Here is a 23,630-nt window from a genome sequence, read left to right on the forward strand (position 1 = left end):
GCAGGCCAAAGAACTTGTTTAAGAAACAACAAAAGAGAAACTAATACAGAGAAAATAATACTATGTATTTCTTGTATTTCTTGAAACACATCAGGAGCAGAAGCCTGGCAATATGTCTATAAGGCCAACTGAAAGTCAGGGTACGAGAAGAGCAAGCAGGGAAAGAAAAAAAAAAAAAAGAGCAATCTTTTGCAGTATTGTGTAACTGGAGAGTTTTGAAAGGAAACCTGAATTTTCTTAGTGAAGACTCAGGAAAAGTCTGAAATTCAGGTGAATATAGAATAAGCTATAGAAAGATTTTACAAAATTAATATAAACAAATTATCAAAAACAGGTGGTATTCACCAAAGACATCTAAAAGAATTCAAGAATGAAATGCCTAAATTATAACAATGAGCACTAAATTCTTATAAATGCATTTGTACAGTATAATTGAAGAATGAAAAATATGGCAACTTTTAAAAAACATTCCAGGGTAGGTCTGTGAACTTGCAGGCTGTCCAGGTAAATTAATAGAATATATGGGGATAAAGTTAAAAGAGACACCTGCATGAATATGATGAAGTCAGGAAAAGACAACAGAGTTGTTTTTTTCTAAGGCAGACCTGCCTTTTTACTTGTTTGGTATTCTCTGATACAACTGACACTGTCTACTTCAGTTTTCAATAGCCTTTTACTGAAGCCTTTTGCCAAAACTGCAAGGAACTGCTGAAGACCCTTGCAAAACTGCATGACCGGCCACAAATTAGTAGATGTTCAAAGTAAAGATGAAAGTACATTAGGAAAAATAATGCTAAATTTACATGTACAACACCACAATGATACTCACTGAACTGGCCATTACCATGAGGGAGACATGATAGATGTTCCATGAAAACATCAACTCAGTGCTCAGTTTAGGTCAAAAAAAAAAAAAAAAAAAAAGGAAGAAAAAAAAAGGAAGAAAAACAAGTGTCAGGAATTCATAGTGAAGGGACAGAGAACAGAACAGAAAACACTACCATAAATCTATATATAAATCTATGGTTTGTCTATATGTGGAGTACAGGTGCAGTTCTGGTCACTTCCTCACTTCCTCCTAAAGAGGATATGGAAGGATATAAAAGGTTCAAGATAATAAGATGATTGAAGGCCTGGAATGTATGAGGGATAAAGGATAAAGTAAACTTAGAGTGCACTCTGAAAAAGACGTAATTTGGAGGGAGTATGAGAGGTCAACCATATCGTAAGGGACATGGAGAAATTCAATGAGCTTTGACTACTTGCTCTTTGCCAGTGCAAGAACCACAGAGCATCAAACGAAGCCATTAGGAGCCAGGTTTAAAACAGCAAAGATAATTCTTCATATGACAGAAATCTCATTGCCAAAGGATGTTGCAGATGCTATAGGTTCACCTGGATTCAAAGGGACACGGAAACTTAGAAGAGAAATCCACTGAAGTTCACTAAATTTTCAAACTCTCCATCAGGCTCAGGAAGTCCCTAAACTAACTGAAGACATGGAGGGTATTAGAGGGAGCATACGCATTTACCGTTTCCTTTTGCACAGCTTTTACCTTCGTCCCCACTAGCAACAGGACATTTTTGCTTAGCTAAAGCAAAGGGCAATGGCATGCTCAATCTTTGAGTTCCTCCACTCATATGACCTCCCCACAATGCTTGCTGAGGGGGTTCCAACACATGTAAAGAGGTGTAGAAAGAAGGTGCTGCAACACACCTTTGACCTATAGAATAGGTCTTACTTAACCCATAGGCCTCCGATTATGGTTCTATGTCTGTGCTGTTGGTAATCTGAAAATAGACCAGGTCTGTCCAGGTGCTGCACAGTCTCACTAAAAAATGAGAAAGAGACTAGAAGCACCTTTGCCTTTTCTGCAGCACTTGATTAGAGTACACCAAAACAGACTCTAGATTCAGCACATTATCTTGGAACATTAACATGCAAATATTACCCTGTGCAGAGAACCATTCTACGTTCATATCTATTTAAGTAAATCCAGTCAAACACAAGTGTTCAGATAATCAGAAATCCTTCTAATAAACCTGATTATTTGTTTTAAGTGCACTGAATGCTCTGCAATAGCGATACACATGGAGTAGTTATATCCTGCTGTATACTGTAATTCTTACCACTTCACACATTTATCTGTTTGGCTCCTACAAAACATTGTTGTATGATTTAAGATACACTGTAGGACTGCATTATAGAAAAGATCTAGTGACAGTGATGGTAGTTAAAGTTGTGCAGAAGTTCTTTTCATATTTTCAGCTGCTTGTAACAATTTGGGCTGAAATTTACTGCTGTGATTTGCTGTGCTGTGCACAGGCAATTTTTTTCCATTGATAACCTGCAATGTTTCCAGGAACAACGCTAATGGAAATGCATAATTTTGGCTGCATTTAAAAAAAAAAAAAAAAAAAAAAAAAAAAAAAAAAACAGTGGCCTTTATTGAACATCTAATGCATTTCTGTATTTTGAAGCAGAGATCAAAGACGCAACAAAACCTATGTCAGGAGGGTCTTCAAATTCTCTGTGAAATTCTACTTCATTTTGGCCAAAATAAAGTTATCAGCTAAAATCTCTCAGCTTAAGAGTAAAATTATTCTACAATGTCATTCCATTTCATGTTTTAAAATCATCTAATTTTATATAAACTTTCAGCTCAGCTGTTCTAGCACTGCTTTTTAGCTTAAATAGCACAATCCACTACCTGACGATTATGGTCCTTGATTTACAACATTGTCTCATATCCCTTGTACCCCTTCCAGATCTTCTCCTTTCAAAATACTGGTTCTACATTTTGTTGATCATCCTCTACTTCAAATTAATTTCCTGCCACAGATGTGACTTGAAAACTGATAACTTAGATCATATACAGTATTCCAAAAGAAGCCTTAAAGAGACTTCTACAATTGCATAAATATTTCCCTGTATCACATTATACAAGAATGACTGAGGTGGGAAACAACCTCTCGGGATTTAGTCCAACACCCCTGCTCAAGCAGGGTCATGCAGAGCATGTTGCTTAGGATCATGTCCAGTCAGATTTTGAATGTCTCCACAGGCTGAGACTCCATAACCTCTCTAAGCAGCCTTTTCCATTGTCTGACCATACTCACAGTAAAATAAATAAATAAATAAATAAATAAATCCTACATTTAAGCAGAATTTCCCATGTTTTGGTTTGTGCTCGTTGCCTCCTGAATTCTGAAGTCAGTATGTAGTTATCCATTCACAATTTTCCTTATCAAATAACAGATACTATCTTTGGAAATATTTAATCAAAGTATTTACAAGTTGTCAGATGATAAAAATATGTTCTATGCTAAGTTTTGATTTCACCTTTGGTCATTTCCATATACAAACACTTATTCTTTTCAGTCATTCTGCCTGTATCATAAATCATTACTGAAAAAAAACAGGCAAAGAATGGTGGTTTTTTGTTGTTTTATTTGTTTTTTATCATATATCAACTGTTTCCAACAATGTCTTCACCTTTAGAATATTTACTCTAAGAAAATATATCTGATTTACAGAGGAGGTGAGAACTTAAAGCTGCTACTTATGCTTCAGGTCTATATTTGAAAATAGATAAAGTGCCTTATAATGTTAAGTCCTGAGAAAAATAAGTTCTCAAAAGTCTCTAAATTCTACGAATATGGAGTGCCCAATATTTATCCCATCCACAATCTCTAAAATAAAAATAATATAGACCTCTTGGCTTCAGTGATTTTGTACTGGTTTCTTATATTAAATCACTAAAAAAAATCATAAGGAAATTAACTTAAAGTCTCCATAATATCAACACTTAAAATAAGAACTTTACCATACATTACACAGTGATGATGAAAAGTGGAATAGTTTATTCATGAGTTATGCAACTGGTGTTCTGTGCCTGAAGAAGAAATATTATAGAAATATCATGCAATCATGTAATTACAATTCTATCACATACTATGCATATACAATAAAGCTGAATAAAAATAGCAGTTATTACAATTTTGCAATCTTTATACTTTTCCTTTGATGATCAGTATTTATCTGATGAAACCATCACTGCAAAGGTAATTAAAGCATCTCTCTTGTTAGCAGTAAGGCATCAAGTATATGCATCTATGTGCATCTGATTTCCTAAAGTGCAGTTTCACAGCTGAGAGAATAATTTAATGTAAATGGAGAAAACACATTGTTTCCCAGGCCACATGCTATTACATGTGCCAACAGACTGACGCACTAAGAAGTTTTGTGGTATCTACTGTTAGCTACTAAGCTGGATGATTAAAAAAAAAAAAAAAAATCCTTATTCTCATACATACAAAACAACATTCCAAAAACAATTGTAAAGAGGAAAGAGGAAGGCGAGCAATGTTTATAGAATAACCACAACAAACATCCTATTCTTTTTTAAATGTCTTCAAAAATCCCTCTTGATTTGCAGTGGGGAAATAAATAAATAAATAAATAAATAAATACAGTCACCAGGAATTTATTTCCAACTATTCTGTCCACTTTCCTTTTTCTCTTCCTGGGTCAAGTCAGTAGGAAAAGGAATGCTTCCAACAACACTAAGAAGCCTATATGATGTAGTTTAGTTCTCCAGGAAAGTATTGCATTGTGTTCAGATTGTGTTCAGATACACAAGGTAACCAACAAAGGAAGACATTAGCTTTTAGATAATCTGCAGTGATTTAAAGCCAACTCTTCACAGAAAAATCATTTTGGATATCATAGCAATAATACAGTCTCTCTAGCTGAGGATCTTTAAAAAGTAATTTTCTTTCAGACTCCAGACAGTTAAATTGTGGCACGGAACATAACTAGGACTGATTGTCTTCAGGGGGAAAGGACACACACAGCCATCACAGGTTAGAGTTTGCACACTGGAAGTCACTTTTATGCCAATATGAACAGCAGAATCAGGCACATATCATTTCTACACAGATCAAAAGAGAAACACTCCTTAATCTTAGATAATGGCTTCATGTCAAAACCATTCTGTAACCATTTCTCCAGTCAATGTTATAGCAATCAGTCTAGGACTACTCATAGAAATATTATATCTGTTTTTTTCTTGAAGAGGTTAAGAAAGAAACAAGAAGACTAAAAGCAAACCCTTATGTGAAGACATGTTGTGTCATAGACTTACAAATCCAGTGTGCAATGACGACCATATAATTCTTACTGCCTGTCTTGAACCTGCAATGCCATGGTCTGCACTTTCCAAGGCATTGAGAGCTCTGTCGTCAACGGGACTTTAGGTTGCACACCTGAACCCGGCCCAAGGTGGGATTTAGACATCATGGTTCCTTTTCTTATCGCTTATTTTCAGAATTGCGCAATGCAATTCTGACTTACAGGGTTCTTAGCCTTCCATTTCTGGTAGCTCCTTCCTAAACCCAAGCTGCTCCTTTAGTTGGGCCACAAGAACTGTTTGCAGTTTGAGTGGTTTTCTGCTCCAAGATTAAAACAAACACCAAGACTAAAACAAACACACGCACACCCTTCACACACTTTGTCTCTTTTTTAGATTACAGTGTAATTCAATAGATGTTGGTGTCAGCCCTGCTGAAGGGGTGACACCAATTCTCTTAGAGTCACTGACAAGAGGGCAGGAATATTTCAAGTCAACGTTGGTATCAGAATCTTCATAACGTGAAACCACTGTCTTTCTTATTTTCCTGCATTATTAACATTCACATATCTTGACTGTAGTCTTTCTGGTTGTAGTCCCTTCATTTTTGAACAGGTAAATTAATTTTTGTATGGAAAAGGATATTCTTTTTAACAACTAATTTTTTATTTTTTGTTATTTTTTTAATATAAATTCAGCTGCAAACCCCTCTACATCTGAAAGGATTTTCAAGTGCATGTGAAAGACATGCAAGTCTGTCAAGATACCTCAGAAGCAAAACAAAACATTACAGAAACCTCTGTGTAAATTCACACAGAGGCGTATATACATGTAAAACTAGCATGTATTAAACATGCCTACAGACCATGCTCTTGTGATATGTTGAAGACAGGAATGATATGTGTTTTTAATTCTGCATTGTAGGCAGTGGGAAATAAAGAAATTATTATTTTAATAGCCTTTTTTCAAATCAGATATATCACTTGCCAACAGTCAGCAAACTAATGTAGCATGGTAGAACAGACAATCAGAAATCATGACAAAACAGGTACTTAAAACCTAGGGTTCAGGATTTAATTATTACAGTCTCAAATAACCACTTCTGGAAAAACAATATGGTGTTGAAAAAAACCTGGCCCTCAACTTACTTCCCACAAACCATCTGTCTAGTCACTTATTAGTTCATCAGACACTAACACACAAACAAAAACAGGTATGATATGCTTTGTGTGAATTTACTGATGCCTCCCTTGCACTCATGCTATGTGAATGAAAATGTACACTGTATTGTCACTTTATGAAAAACTGATTAGGCTCACAAACTTCCTTGCTGCCTACATACATCTGAATGATCAAAGCAGGAGAAAATTAATAACAGATTAACTTAACTGCTTTTGAGAACACATAATTCAAATAATTTAGTTTTGCATAATATTTATATTTAATAAATCTCATTTTTAAAGTGTAAAGATTTGATTAAGGAAATTATTTTTTCAAAATCTCCCCACTGTGAAAACAATGTAAAAACACACATAAACATATATATATTATTTACACATATTTATATATGTGGGTTGTATCTACATACAGAAATAAAATTTCTATCCCTCATTTCATTCCATACAACAAATTCTCTCCTTGACAAAATAAATTGCATTATCGGTATAAGGCACATAATTTCCAAAGGCTAAGCTCATAGGTCTGATCCCCTTTTACCCTTTCTCTCTCTCAGATAAGATGCATATATCAGGACACGTACACATGTGCCCTTTCTACTGCTGAAAGAATTTGCTTAAGAAACAAAATTGTCAGAAATTCAGAACAGAAAAAAAAAATACAACAGGTTTTATTTGCCTTCTATGTTGAATACTAAACGTACATAGATTATAATGCATATACCTATAGCACCCCCTGGCCTCCAGAATATTTTTTTTGCAAAAATTGAGACTGCAAGTCCTACACAGAATTCCTTGGGAGCAAAATGAGAGAATAATCAATTTCTATTGTGTGATTCTCATGTCTCTCTAGAGGAACTCTGCAAAGTGATTTCTCTGGATATTGCAATCCATAATATACAATTGTACAAAATGTAAGGGAGAGACTTTCTTCCTCCAATCCAGAGAAAGAGATAATTCCATACACAGATGACTATTTTTCTGCATTCCTACTTTCAGTTGAGGTTGCAATACCTACAAAAAAAAAAAAAAAATTGTAGATCTCCCTAATGCACAATATTAAGTGTTCAGGATAATAGAAGGAACAGTGGGACTGAAAACCTAAATGCAAGCAAATTTTATTTTTCATTCAATCACAGTGAGACTACAGAAAGCATTACTATTTTTCCATTAGTAAAAGATGTTGCTAAGGGGACCCATATAAATGAACAGGTAAGAGAAAAGAGAGAAAGGAAAAAAAAAAAAAGGACAGTCAGAAACAAAAATTTCCACAAAGTGTATTGAGGGTGTTTTCATCTGAAGAGGAGTTTGACACAAAAGCAGTTTTTCAAACTAGAAATAATTTTAAAAGTAGACGGCCCTTTACAGATAAAAAACAAACTAAAGGCATATTCTTAAAACATTCAAGGACATGTCTGCGAATAGAATTGTGCCCAGTAATATACAGCAATATTTCAGATTACTACTGCACTATCATCATGAAGATTTAAAGAAATCTAGCAACATTTATTACAGAATTTCCCAGCCATCCCTGCCTAATAAACAGCATAGCAATGGGGAAGGTTCTCTGGAGTCACACCAAAAATAACCAGCAGTCAGAATTAGAATGAGTAGGCAATGGGTTAGGAGTAGCAAAGAACCCACACATATGAAAGACCCAGGAAAATTCACTTCTGAGTCCTGCACTGAAGTCAGGCAATTGATCTTCTTCCCATACACCCCTCACTTCCATAAAGTATAATCTAATACAATGACTCATGTTTATTAGTAGATTTTTTTTAATTATAATCTCTGCCTTGAAAATGGCTTACAGAATTGTATCTTTTCCAGTGGTTAATTACCCACTCCTTAAATATTTGTACCTTTTCCCCAAGTTTTTGACCTTACTGTATTTTCACCTACTATCTCAAAGAGATTTCTGTTATATAAAACCACTATTTATATTCAGAATTTAACAAGACAACAGCATTTCTATGGCTGATTCCCTTTGGCTGAAACAAAGCTAGACTTTCTCTTGGAGCTCTCCTACAGCTGAAGCAGGGTTCAGTCCACAGCACCAGACTAGAGCTTTTCCAAACTAAAATCCCCTGAAGCACACAGTGTGGAGGTCAGGTTCCTCACCACCAGCTGTCTTGCTCTCCAGGCTTGTTGCTGTCCTGCTAAACTACTTGCTAGGGGTGAGTACATCCACAGCATGTCAGGACAAGGATGGAATACGTTGTTTATAGCCGCCCTATATGTGGCCAAAATACAACATCAATTGTTTGTTTGAGCTAAACTAAAACTGCCCAAGGGTCATCTTTTTTTGCCAACATTTTTTCCTCTGTAAAGTTGGAGCAGTGCTTTAGCACTCCTTCCTAAATAAAATAATTTTTTTTTTCACTTGCTGAAATACTTAGTGAGGAGATGTTTCTTCCATTTCTCCGTTTTTGTACTCTCATTTCTAATTTTTCAGCTGTGAAAGGTTTATTTAGAAGTAAGAAATATACATACCAACACTTCTTCCAATCACCTTTAAAAGAAAAATGCTGTTGTGGAATGAACAAAGTAATTCGGGTAAAATATAAAAACCCCTACTCTGCCCATACAAAATAATAACCTGAAAAAGCTCGCATGTTCATGAATTCAATTATCCATACTATTTGGCTAACTCACATGGTTTTGCAGGACAAGCTCTATTAAAATCACTGAAAGGTGCATTGGCAACTCCTTAAAAAACTAAGTAAAACATACAGAAATCTACACTGAATGTATATTTCAGAAACACAGCAGTTTAAGTATAGCAATACTTTTCAAAGCAAATGCAAAACACTTTCAGGTCTGAAAGCATAGATGTTGGGGGAACAAGAAGGGGCAGAAGAACTAAGTGGTGTCTCTCCAAAATGAACTTCTTGATATATGACATTATCTCTGTGTTCATTATAAACAGTAATATTTACATAAATGCATGCATATATGCATATTCACACGTATATATGAATATATTCATTGCAGAGTGTAGCCTAAGTCTTCCACAAAATTTGTTCAAACTCAGAGAAGGAAGCAGCTGCTCTCCCAGAATAAAAAAAATAAATAGATAAACAAACAAATTAAAAAAAGAAAATGAAATTAATCAAAGCTTCCTGATCCACTCTAGACTGGGGGAAAAAAAAAAAGTGTCAGACACTTCTTCAACATCTGAGCAGTTTGAACATTTCACTGCTCTGGCTATGTTTCTCCTATCTGCTCAAGGCAACGTGTGCAAACCCTCCTGCTGCTCACGTTTGTTGTAGAAGTGATGGAGCTGACAGCTGCATGCTCTAGGGAGACCTCTAAGTGGTCTCTGCCATCAGCAGGAGGAACAAGGAACTTTCCTGAAGGAATCATGGAACAGCACACAGACAAGGAGCTACTACACAGAGCAGGCAATGAAGTCTTGATCAGTAGTGTCATCAAGCTGAGAAGCTGCAGGGAGAATGCAGGGACAGTGAGGAGGCTAAAGTCTGGGCGAAAGAACAGAGAGCAAAACATGAAACAGATGGTGACAATGAGAAGACAATGAGCAAGAGGGAAAAAGTGGTGACAGCCAGCACAGAGTTCATCAAAGAAGGGAATAAGCATTAAGAGTTTCCTCCTGAACAAGCAGGCATCCAGTGTAACTGCAACCTTATGCTGAAAAGGAATAGTATGTAAACAAACAACAATGCCTGTGCACTACAACCTGCTACAGTGAAGCTGAATACGCCTTCTGGCCTAAACCAAGCCAGAATGTATACTACCAATGGGTCTTGACAGTAGTGTTCGCAGTTCAGCTGACCTAGAGTTAAATTCTTCCTTCACTACCCCGTTTCCAGGGGAAAGAATGCTACAAAGATGACTTTTCTTCAGGCAGACTTGTTCAGGTTTCTTCACTAAAATTTGCTATGTTACATTCTGCAGAACAAAAGGGCTTGCCAGCAGACATCATTGGGATGGAGGAGGACCATGCATCTTGATTAGACACTGCATCAGTTACCTTTCAAACTGATCCACAGGTTAAAACCAAAAAAAAAACATTATACACACATAGGGGAGGTTTCTCCACCTCACAGACTGAAACATCTGGATCAACTAAAAGAACAAAGATGTTGGTTCAAATACACGCAGAACTGAAAATCAACTTTCCTGTCCTGGTTGCCAAGAAAAAGCGAAGAAAATTGCTGAAACCGAACCACCATGTTCTTTCATAACTATTTTATTTTAATTAATGACTCCCAGAACAGGCTAACATCCTCTGAAGTTAACAGGCAATATGGAAAAATAACTTATTTTGCTATTTCAATTTAACAGCCATTCTAGGATGAAGAGAATAGCTCTGTTGTGAGGAATGGAAAAGAGAAGAAAGGATGGGGAAGTACGAGGAAAGAGAGGAAGAACAGGAGAAATGGAAGGAAAAGGAGCTGTCATCAAGAAGCAAATAATGTCATTGCTCTCATTTACGAAATGGGGCTAAGGTTCATAGCTTAAAGTTCATGAGTCTCAATGATTTTGCAAGAATCTATGAACTCTGACAATGCAGAACAGTGAATTCATTTTGCATTAGTTCTTCATTTCAGCCATAGCATTTTTTCATGTCCCCAGTGATGGCTTTTTTCAGGTTAGCAGCATCAAATGTTTCATGAAAGGAAAGGGAACAGATCACAAAAATATTATCAGTCATTGTATCCACATGTATCCATTATTATAACCCTGATGGTATCATAGAAATGATAATAAGAAAAAAATTGGTCTTAAGTCTGCATTCCTAATATTTCTTCATGCACGTATCACTCCAAAATTACAGACATCTTCTAGGATAGGCTTAATAAGACACTCAATGAATGAATGTCAAGAATAGTAATTTTGATAAGGTAAATCATTCTACAGAGACAAAAAATGTTGGGAAAGATGGAAAAGACAAAAAGGAGGGCTGGGGAGCAGAGAAGGGGAGCAGAGAAGCCAAGAAAGGAAATTGCATGAGAGAGATGTGGGATGTGTAGACTAGGTAAGGAAATAATATAAAAAAGAAGAGTGAGTGATAAGAAAGTGAAAAGCAAGATGAAAGTGGCCATAAAAAAGCAACAGATACTGGGGCCTAGATCCAGAAAAGCTCTTATGTTCTTAACTCCAAGTATGTTATTAAATATATGAAGTACACCACAAATAAAGTTAATGATGTACTTAGCAAGACAGACAAATTTAATATATATATATATATATATATCAAGGAAAAAAGAGTAACAAATCAAAGAGTAATAATATCTAAAGAAAGAAGAAAAAAGGTCAGCAAAAGACTAAACACAGAATATGAGCCATCCTTGTCACAGGGTGCTTTCTTATGAGGAATATATTCTATCAGTATTAATGAATGTTTGTATATACTACAAATCATACACAATAATTTCTCAAATTAAAAATTGCTGGATATAACATAGGGTTATCATTTGACAAAAGAAGCAGAGATAATTGTATAACAGAAAAGTTTACAAAGATATAGATGCAACTGATAAGAGTTTGACTGTAATGAGGTACAAATATCATCAAGTCCAAACTAGTTACACATACATATCCTACGTACACATACTAGGATACACATACATATCCTTTCTTCTTTAAAAGTGAGTTTCACAGATATGAAAACAATCAGAACTAAAATCAGTTGAGAGCAAGCATTTGCCTAGAAAGTATGAATGGCATATGAAAACTTTTTAAGAATACTTTACTAGCTGTTGCAAAAGCTACAAATCAACAAAATAGCATGGCCCAAAAAAAAAAAAAAAAAAAGGAAAATTAAATTTGACTTAGTGAACAACACGTGAAAAATTATAAATTTAATAATAGTCTGGGGGCATCAAAACTTTAGATTCTCAAACCATACTTGCAATCTTACATATGTGCAGGGAATAGATTCATAAATTGAAAGCAGGTAAAAGACACTACTTCAGGAACTCTAGAAAATTATTGACTGAAACAAAGGGACAGAAAAAGAAGGCAGCAGTTCAGGCAATGAATGCATTTTTCTAAAATATTAAGAGAGAAAAAATGAATCCTAATATTGACATCAGACCATTTTTAGAATGAAAAGTTAGTATTCTCAGTAACAATGCACACACACACACAAAAATTTACAGCAGCATTCAAGTAAATTGGTTATGGCTTGTGAAAAGTTACATCCTTGTAGCATGTTTGCTGCATCCTTTTTATATCCTTGTAACAACTCACAAGAATGTTAAGCAATGGTTACTGACATTACATTTTGTTAGCAAGTATGTCTGAAAAAAGTGCCAGAAGTCTTACAAGAGCTGGCCAATGACTTCTCTGAATCTTAACTATGATTTTCTACTAAATCAGAAACATTGTGGAAATCTAGGGGGGGGAAAAGCTGAAATTACATTAGAATTTTTAAAAGAATAAACAGGATTCCAAAGTAACTTATGCCCAATGTCTGATTATGCTTTTAAGGGAAATCAGGGTTTAAATTAAGAAGTAGAGACTAATATAATAGTATCAACCGATAAGGTTATATGGTGTTATGCGTACAGCGATTCCTTTTAAACTACCTGAACAACTATTAATTCAAGATTAATAGTTGATGAAAGCAATAGCATTGTGTGATGTACTTTTCCTACTGTAAGGCATTTGATAAAATAGCTAGACAATTTGATTAAGGTAAGAGTATGAAACAAAACAAATTGTCATATATTCAAAGTGTTAGATTACAAAAATGTAATTGTGAATAAAGAAACATCAACAAACAAGGATGTCCTACTGCGATTCAGAGGTTGTTTAACAGCTATACTCTTTCATATTTTCCTCAGTGTCACAAATGTAAGAATAATAGCATTGCTAATGAGATGTGCAGAAAAAAATGAAACATTTAGAAGAAATATGAATAAAAAATACTACTTTTAATGACACAACCTGAATTGTTATATAACCTGCCTTAAGGTAAACAGCATAATTTCTGCTATAGCTAAATCCAAAAGCATATATCTAGGGGAAATATATATATGTATAAAATATATATATATATATATATATATATATATGTGCAAGCCATTGCATAGTGCTCTGTCCCAAGGAGAAAAGACTGACAAAGATCTGGAGTACTAGTAGGCAGCTGAACATGAACTCCCAATATTACCCTGTGGACTCAAGGTTAGAGCAACCCACGTGTAATATTACGCAATAGGGAAAATGGAAGAGTAAAAAGAGTCATATTTACCTCTATTTCTCACTGACACACAGCATTTGCCAGGATACCACAGCATCTACCAGGATAGAAGGCCAGAAATAGACAGCACATTTTAACATTACAGATAATTACCCACTGGAAAACTACTCTGCTTGTCAGGACTGATCTAAAGCATTCTTACAATGAAGCAAAGAGTTTCTTTCCTAAAATATATATAATTTCAGACAGAAAATAATTCAGAAAGATCTTATAGGTTGTGCTACAGAGGAAGTCAGCCAAGATGGTCAGAATAGCTCTGTTCAGCAATGCAAGTTCTGCAAACAGGACTATGCACATACTGTGGGAATTAGGCAAATGTTACAGCAGTCAGAAGATGCATTCCCTGAGGTGCCTCTTATAAATCCCCACAGTATCACGATGTCAGGAACAATTAAAGCCGAGAGGAGAGCTGCATGTTTGGGACAGACTGCAACCCACAATGATGTGAAGACTGAGCAGCTCTGCTGCTCAGACCTTTCTAACCCAGGCTGAGGCTTTTCCAGCTCCTTCAGTTGGCTGCAAGTGCAAGAGGAAGTTGACTTCTTTTTACTTTGACTACACATTTCTCAAATATATAGAACCAAATACAGTAACTTGGTCACCACAGAAATCATAAAGATACTGTCAGATTGGGTGGTTTTCAGAAAAGAAAAGCATGTGCTAGCAATATATCAGCAATTAATAAAGTCACTAGGGCATATGTATCTGGCATATTTTAGAATGTAACATATTAAAAAGTAGATGGCACAGGGGATTCATGATACAGTACAACTTAGAAAGATTCATTTAGAATAAATAGCAAGAACCAAAATGTAGCTGTCAAAACAATCTACTTAGCAGAGGAAGCTATTCAACTGCAAAACACTATTTAAAAGGAAAAAGACAGGAAAACTCACTGGAGGTACTCTTACGCAGCTAGAAGGTTAAAACAACCCTGCACTGAGAGGGACATGAATGTGAGGTATCTGTGTGTTTTTACTATTCCTGACTAAACTGTAGCTGATGACTGTCTATATGTTCCAAAAACCTCAGAGACAAATTAACTATGTTGATAGACATCAACTACTCCCATATAATCAAGTAAATACCAAGTTTAGGAATGAATGGAAAATAAAACCTTTAGACTATTAATGAATGTTTCATGGTGCAGCTAAACACATAACCCACAAGATAAGCAGATATTAATTTGATAGTGCCTGGTATGTAGAATTTTTGCTAACAAGGAACCAATTTGTAATAGCAATCATAAAGCTCTTAGATTAATCATCTACATAGGGGCAAGCAAAGCCAACAAATCCCCCAAAATACTGCTTGATTTCAAAAACAGTAATTGTGTAGAAATAAAGAAGTTGCTGTAAAGGAACTAGCAAATGGACATGTAGAAGAGCAAAGAGTTCATAGGTAGTACACAGAATATGCTGAGTGATGTGAAGCAAACTTGGAAAAGCAGCACGCTTAATTACCAATGTGGGGAAATTATTTGAAGCAGTTCTTCAAAAAAATGAAATTGTTGACTTAATGAGGACAACAGAAGATAAAATAAAAACTGTGGCATACTAAATGTAAAAATACAAAAAGACAAGCCAAAAAAAGTTTGAGAAATAACTTGCAAGTGTTAAGGTGGTTTTTTTTTTGTTTGTTTTGTTTTGTTTGTTTGTTTGTTTCCAAGTACATCAAGATTAGGAAGCTTGCCAGAGTATCTAGAGGTATGATGAGACAAAGGTGTAAAAGGAGCACTGAGAGAAGATTAGGTTATGGCAGAAAAAGTAACTGAAATTTTTGCATCCATGCTCATAGCAAGGACCTGAAGAGGAATTCTCATAACAGAACCTTTCTTAAGGGGGGCTGTTGAAGGATCTGTCTGAAAGTTAAAGAGGTTATAGAAAAATCAACAAAGAGAACAATAAGAAGTCACCAGGACCAGCTGGTGACTTTTAAGGGTAAAACTCTTAGTATTAAAGGACAGGAAAAAGACAAAATGGATTTCCAACTCTTAAAAGGATGTGGGAAAGAGGAGGAAGAAAGAGGTAAATTTAAGTTAGCTGAGATCAGGTGTCAAGACATTTCTTCTGGGTAATTTAACAGAAACTGCTACCAAGAACACAATTAGAGAATCCTTAAATACAATATCTGAATAAGAGTCATTGTGGAAAATTCTCTATAAGGATGTTCATTCTATAGTCAAATATAAAAATAAATTTATTTGGATTTCTTTAAGTAGTTCAGCAAATTCTGTCTCCAAGAGGTCTCAGAGAAATGGGCTAAAATAATTGCCTAAAAGGTAGGACACAAAACCAAATACAATCAGCCAGGTTTTTTTTCAGTGGAGGGAGATCTTGAGGGAATTATTTCTGTTAGTTCCTCTGCTGTTTAATATTTTCTTAAGGAGTGTATATTGATATAACTACTTATGCTGATGATACAAAGCGTAGTAAGGGTGAGGGCCAACTGCAATGAGTTGGAAAAGGATTTCATAATGTTAAATTATAAAATGGCAGCTGGAATTCAATAAAGATCTGAAGGTTGAAGAGTATATTAAACAAATGATGGTGAAGAATTTGGCTTACTTGACTAAAAAAAAAAAGGTGATAGGAAATCTGACCACCTTCTATAAAAGCAACATTAGGCATAAACACAAGAGGTGTCTAAGCCAGAGAAAGAAAGCTGGCACTGAAAACAAATTCAGTATGGAAATTACAAGACTCAGCTACCAGAGGGGCAAAGCTCTAGATCAGCTTGTCCATGAGAGGAAAAACAGCCTAACTGGGCTTTAAGATAAACGTGGATAAACACTGTGAACAAATTACACAATCTGGTTGCTATGACAGCTCAGCCAATCCAGAATTGTCTGGATTCAATAAGTGAAACTAAAGCAAAAACTTACCAGCACAGAGCAGATGCACAGTGACTTGTGTCTATGCAAAAGTAAGTCCTCATGCGTTATCTATGCTGAAATAAATTCCTGATTCTCTCTTGAGATTACGACCAGTGAGTTGCTGCGTGTGCAGGAAGCCTCGGGGTAGCTAACAGTAACTCAGTCATGTTATCTCATGTTGGAGGTAACTAACAGTACCTCCAGCCTTCTATCACCAGAGACATAATTAGATTTAAGGCATTTTCAAGGGGGAAATAATGTTCCACTTTTATCCAAAATGTCTGTTTTTCCTTTGGATCTTTCTATGACAGCAGATGTGGGTTTAAGTGTAGAAATAGGCAGGCTCATATGATGGTCAAGTCTTTTGCAAGCAGAATTATGACTTGCCAAAGTAGACCCAGAGCTGAGACAAATTAGTGACAGGTTAGTTAGCTAGCACAGAGAATGCTATTAGTTAATTAAAATAAGCTGTGTCCATGTTACCATCTTTCTTCACGGTAGTGAGGTTTTGAAGTGATTTCCCCAGTGCATTGGTTTGGTATGTGGAGCAGCTGGGGTGTGCATAACAGATTCCTTTTGGGTTAAACTAAACTGGAAGCTCTGCTCCAAAAGTGTCCCAAATGCACCCCAACCCCTCAGGGACCCATTAGGATCTGGACCCAAGTGTGGTTGGTTGGATGGTTCTTACTTCCTCTTTCTCCAGTCAACCACCACAGGAACACATGAACTGTGCCTACACCAGGGAGGCAGTCCCAAGCCGTTACGTGCCACTGGGGACATCTGGTCCTCACTGTCCCACCACGGTGCTGCCAGACATTCCCAGGGGCAGTCACTGATGACGGGAAACCTGCCAGGAAGGGCACGCCGGGAGAGCACGGTCCTACCCCAGCCCTGATACTCAAAGGGGAGGGCAGAAAGTGACCTGGCTAGGCCAACTAGGTTATTTTACAATTGGCAACAGGACAGGATGAAGGGTTGTATAACACCAGACAGATGATATTGGCTCACTTCATAACATATACACTTCCCAAGTATAAAAATTCTGCCTTAAGCATAATTAGTCATCTGATGTTCTGCCTAGCTTTTAATCATTTAAGTTACCAAAGATCAAATTTGCTTAATGGTTTGTCTTACTCGCCTCAATTTAATCCCCTTAGGGAAGAAAGATTAGTTACTTGTGCTTTTTCCTCATTTAAAAAAAAAAAAATCATAACTGACTCACCACCTAATTCATAAAGTTTCTTCTTGAGTCTCTCTTGACTTAGCTTTCTCTAGCTTTTTCTGTTTTATTTTTAAAGACATTTTTACAAGCAGATCCTTCATGTTGCTAGGTTTCAAGAGAAAAGAAATAAAGGAAGAAAACAAATCAATATTTTTTTTAAAAAGACAGCCCTTTGTCAGAAGTCCAAAAGGAAGTATAAAGTAATATTCTTCTATTACTTATGTACCAACATTCCTGATGCATTTTTTCCTAATTTCACTTTTTTGTTCTATACAAAATTGTGTCAGCAAGCAACAGCAAATCCTTTAAGACTAACCAAGAAAATAAGGTGCTAATGAAATAATTATGAACTCATGTGTCATATAATTACAAAATTTCATTTAAGTGGTGCCCTTGTTGTCCTCTTGTGTTTATACATTTGTGTGTATGCATGCAAGCTTATGTGTATCCAGTGAACTGGCATAACACAGAAACATCACTGAAATGCAAAGATGTAGCAATATATGCAACAGATTAGGACAAGAAGCAAAACCACCTGAAATGCATCCAGTTTAAACTACAGAAAGAATTTAGGTTGACAAAACAGAGTAATCAGACTGGCTGGGACAGAAATATTATTGCTTTTTACTCTTGTGAAATGTGCCATCAGCTCTCTAATGACCATGTGAAATCAATGCTTCAGGGTAAATTTCACCTCCAAAAGTATCCAGGCAAGATATCAACGTCGACAGAAAAAGGGCTCTTCTGACACAGCCAGAGGTAAAATACAAGTAGAAATTGAATGATTTCTTTGGATGATGAGGATACAGCTTGGCACCAGTTGTGAACATATTTGAATACTGGGCAGCAGCACAGTCTGAGATTTATAGTATTTTGGAAGGAATGAGTTGGTTGCTGATTTATAGCAACGGAGTAAGATGAGCCCACAAATATCATTTCTGTCCATTACCTCAAACTTGGTGATGTTAATAGAATGAGACCCACGTATGAAATATTTCCTACTTTTTCACTGTAAAATCAAACCTTAGTGATCTTATTTGTAAAGCCACATTCAGTTTTTTATACCTCCACCTGAAGAAGATACAAGCCAAAACTGTAAGCAGTTACATGGGAGTTACACGAGCTTTCAGAAAACAAAACAAAACCAAAAAAAAAAAATCCAAACAAGATCCTAATTCTGTGTTGATTTGGATTTCAAATCAAGGGCTTAAAAATAATGCCAAAATACAAGCCCAAACAATTCTGGCCTCGCAATATTTATATTTAGCTGCCATAGTGGATATAAAGACTGAAGCAAACAGTTAAGACACAATATTGATAGATCTAACCTGTTACAGTTTATGCAGAAAACACTGCTATGCTATTGAGAGCCAAAAACATCATGAATGAAAGCTATCTAGAACAGAATAGACACAGCACTAGTAGTTGTATATAGAAATCTAAATGGACTTTTAGAAAATAAAGTATACGAAACATTATCCGCATAGTCTCCAGACTTACTTCTCCATGGATTATTCTTTTCTATTCAATATTTTAGGATAATCCAATACAAGGTAAATGACATTTTTATTATCTGTAGGAATTTGCATAAATATAATTAGTAAAATCTGCACATTAATAAAAATAGAGAAAAATCCCGCAAAAATGTTATTTAAAAAATAAAAATATTATCTTCCATTCAAAAATTACCCAAGTTTTTATCATTTAGACTATAGAATGTACTTAACTGGGGAACTGATAAGAGTCCATCATTTTAGCCATTAATCTACCTTCTGCAGTAAGTGATAGTAACAACAGAAACTATTGGGAAAAAAATAATAACAGAGTTGACCCAAATTATAGGCCTAGGAAATTGAAATTAATTAAACTTAGAATCCTATATGAAAAAGATATTTTTTTTCAAATCAAAGAGATCTACAAATTCCCAAAGTTATACTATGCAAATGCTAATCACCAAATAAAACAAAAGAAAAATATATTTTGTGAAGCTAGTAAATTGTTTATTATCATGTAATTATTTGAAAATCTTTTCCTCCTCCTTTATCTTCTTTCTCAGACTAGTTACTATCGTGAACTGAATGTTGCCAGAATGAGCTTTTACAGATATTTGCTCCTTGGAATGTGGGGTGGGTTTTTTTTGTTTGGTTGGTTTGGTTTGTTGTTGTTATTGTTGTTTTCTCAAAATTAACAACACATCTTACTTTACTCTTGCAGAATTAAAATGCTCATATCCACCTACAAAAAACTTTGTACAAATTTCTTTCATTTTCATTTGCAGTGTTGCCGTCAAAAAGGGAAGAAAAAAAGTTTAATAATTTGGTGAGAAAATATGTATTCATATTTTAAACTGTTCCTTCTTGAGGAAAAATACTGTGTTTAAATTCCAGTTATGTTATTGAGCTAGAAAAAGAAATGGACCTCTGAGTCACTCAGTGCAGTCCTTACTACCAAGCCTTCACCCCAAGTAGCCAGCTCACTGTGCTCCTTACAAACAGGGACCTGTCTTAGCCTACCCCTCCCTTGGAGGCTGAACCCTTCTACATTTCCAGCTCCACTCTGAATTTATTCACAGTAACACCCATTTGGTTTTGTGTCAGCAATAACTTTCAGGGCAAATATTTACGTTTCATGAAGATAAATAGTATTAAACAAAATCACCTACTTCTTTATGGCAGAAAAATTAAAAATCACTTTCCCTAAACACAAGTAAAGTTACTAACTTTGGGTATTTTTATTTAAAATTGATATCCATATGTTAGTGTGAGGTGTATTAAATGAACTCTGTATACTTTAATGTTGGCAAGTACATTTTATACTTACATATGTATATATACATACTTTTTTTAGATTTTTTTTGTACCTCTTTTCACTGTTCTTCTACTTCCATTATTGCCAGACCATGTCACGTTTCCTTGTACCATTCACAAGACCTGTAGACTACAACTCCTCACATAGTGTATGGGACTGGAGCTTAAATTTTTCTGTAGCCTCTGAGAGCCTGCATGATAATTGTTTCTTCACATCCTTCCGCACATCTAGGCATTACCTTTGAAAGCTTCTAGTGATCCTGCAGTAAGATTCAAATACGGTAGCAAGATATCCACAGGAAGTGCTCATTGGCTCTGTCCCTTCACTTTCTACTTTTGCTTTTCCCACAGTACTTTCATTAATTTTACTCTTAATTTTCTCATTCTCTTTCTGTCAGTGTCTCTCCCCGTGCCAGCCTGTGGTGCCTGAGGACACAGTGCAAAGAAGGAATGGGACAAGAAACGGCTGCCAGAAGTAAGTCTGAATAGCCATGAGGACAAGGTGAAAAGGAACCCTGTTCACTGTCAGTAGCTGCTTCCCTATGTGTGACATTTCAGATGACTTGCATGAGAAGGTGCCAACAAGACATATACAGCTATCACTCCAAATGAATGACTGACTGCTGGCTGAACCAAGACAGCAAAATGACAAGGTCTAAAATATGGGTGTCATTTTAAGATTGCAATCCACACTCGACTTCTGATCTCCCCTAAAATCAACAGTGTTATTTTTCAAGGAATCATAGAATTGCTGTGGTTGGGAGAGACTTTGGAGTCCCCTTCATCTGACACAGCACCCTGCTCAGGGCAGGGTCACCTGCAGCAGGTTGTTCAGGGCCACGTCCAGGTGGGTTCTGATGTCTCCCAGGATGGAGACTCCACAACCACTGGGCAACCTGTGCCAGTGTTTGACTGCCCTTGCAGTAAAAACAACGTGTTTTCTTGATGTTTTCTGATGTTTCTTTCAAGAAACAAAAACAGTTGGGCACAAATGAAGGCAGTAAATAAACCAGTAGGGGAAAAAAAAAAAAAGTGAAAACGGATCCTCTAATTTAATTATTTGAATTTTACCACTTGTAATTTCTCTGGTCACAACAGAAATTAGCATATCTTTCATGCTGGGAACTCATGCTCACAAGCCTTAGTGATAAACTGTGGGATGCATCGTGAAGTCCCGCTGTGAGGTGAAGTCTCAAAATTCCAGTTAAGTGCACGTTGTCATTGTACAAAGTCTTGAAACAAAGGCAAATAGATGAAACTGAATCAGAACTTGTTTTATCATCTAATATACAAATTCACTTTTTAAAAAAGCAGTATAGACACTCTCCTTTCCTGCCTATGTAATGCTTTATCAACAACCCAACAATTTAAACTTCTAAACAAAAATGGCAGTAGATTAGCTCCTAAGTTTCATCCAACATGCATAACAAAGGTGGCTTTTTCTAATAAGCTTCTCAGACAAGTATTTACACATGGATGCTGTTGTGCCTCTGACACTTCAGGACAAGAAGTGTTTATATTGCAGCAAACCAGAACATAATTTGGAACATACAATTTTCCTTCATCTCTTGAGATGAGGGGAGGAGCTGCACTGAGAAGCTAACATGCCTCACCGATCCTTCTTGTACTTCAGCGTAAACATTAAGTAAATTTTTTCTGTAACCAATGGATTTTTAGGAGGAAAAAAAATAAGAAAAAGATTTCAAATAGATATCTAATGCATTGTCATTAGGGTATAGATGAGTAACACAGAGAAAATAAAGAAATGTGTGATAATGGTCTCTGCACCTGCAAAGGATACAATACAGGTTCCAAGCCAGAGGCCATGATGGGAAATCATGAGATCCCAACTTATTTCAACAGGTCTTTCCCACAAACATTTAATCTTAAATTAAAAAAAAAAAAAAAAAAAAAGTAAATTAGACAAAAACTCTACTCACTAGTAATTACCAGGTAAACTTTACCTATAAAGTTTAGACACTGTATTAAAAAAAAAAGAAAGACAACACTAACTGTAACAGGAACAACCTCTGAAATAAAAAGCATATGACAAATCTCAATGAACACAATTTAAATATCATACAGGATAATTATGGCTCAGCATCGGCTGAGATCAAAATACAGTATTTCACTTCATTCATAAACTCCCCAGAAAATGATACAATGCCTTGTGTACCTGACTGCCCTTTAATTGAATTAAATCCTTTCACTAAGTACCAGCCAACTGGCCAAGACGTGACCGTGTGATTTCAGATCATTTTGTTTACTATTTTCCTTCCACCAAAATAATCAATTGTGGCTGGCGAGGGCGAATCACTTCATTCTGTCAGAACTGCAGATTGGGATTTTTGACCCTACCTAAAGCACACATTAAATAAAATACTACTACACTTGCAATATTCCCTATTCAACTTAAAATGAACTCTAGGCAGTGCTTGGAATGCATTTCTTTTGTTTTATGTTGCTTTTTTAGGCTTCTCAACTACATTGCAGGATACAGGAAAAAAAAGGAACATAGTAAGAAAAAGTAACGTTAGGCAAAGAGGAAAAAAAAGTCAAAACCGAAAAAAAAACAACTTCTAAGCATTTCCATAGACATCACTAGGTGTGCCCCGCAAAGTTTTGGGTAAAAGCAGCATTTAAAAGTGGGTGTGAGCGACAGAAACTGGCAGAAGCTAGGAGTTTTTGTCACTTACATTTATCCCAGAAGGTTGTTGCCATTACTTCGGCAGCGCTCTCACTGGCTGGGAGGATCACGTGACATGAGGAACTAAAATAGAAAAGTCTCAGTAGCGAGGAAACTGAACCAGAAGCACATTTGCAAGAAAACACGTATCACGAGCATAATAACACCCCCTTAGCAGTGAAAGGTGATAAATTTAGAAGGAAACCTATCCTGTATTCAAAACAAACTGCCTTGCACAGTGCAGCCTGGCATCAGTCCCCAGTTCGACATACGGGAAGTGTTTTCTGCTATAAATCTCAGTCCATGTCTATACGTAGCTAAACCTGGTAACTGCTCTAATAAATCTCAACAAATTACCAAACCCTAAAAGAAAATCTGATCTATTAAATTTAAAAATAAACTTCCAGTGCTGGAACATTTTCATCTTCAGGCTGAGGTTTTTACAGTTGTTTGTGTCTACAGGAGAAGCAATTTTTTTAAAAGCATATGCTCTTAAGGTAAT

The 23,630-nt window shown here is 35.9% G+C and overlaps 1 protein-coding gene across 1 annotated transcript in view; it reads right to left on the reverse strand.

Annotated features, from left to right (window-relative positions):
* ESR1 (estrogen receptor 1) overlaps positions 1-23,216 on the reverse strand; it is a 169,043-nt gene extending 145,827 nt beyond the window's left edge. The window contains 1 exon segment of the mRNA XM_040552612.1: positions 23,139-23,216. Within this exon segment, the coding sequence (XP_040408546.1) occupies positions 23,139-23,163 (25 nt within the window). The 5' untranslated portion in view covers positions 23,164-23,216.
* Between the last annotated feature and the right edge of the window lie 414 nt (positions 23,217-23,630).

The sequence above is a fragment of the Cygnus olor genome, chromosome 3 (genome assembly GCF_009769625.2).
Source record: "Cygnus olor isolate bCygOlo1 chromosome 3, bCygOlo1.pri.v2, whole genome shotgun sequence".
In the NCBI taxonomy this organism is placed as follows: Eukaryota; Metazoa; Chordata; class Aves; order Anseriformes; family Anatidae; genus Cygnus; species Cygnus olor.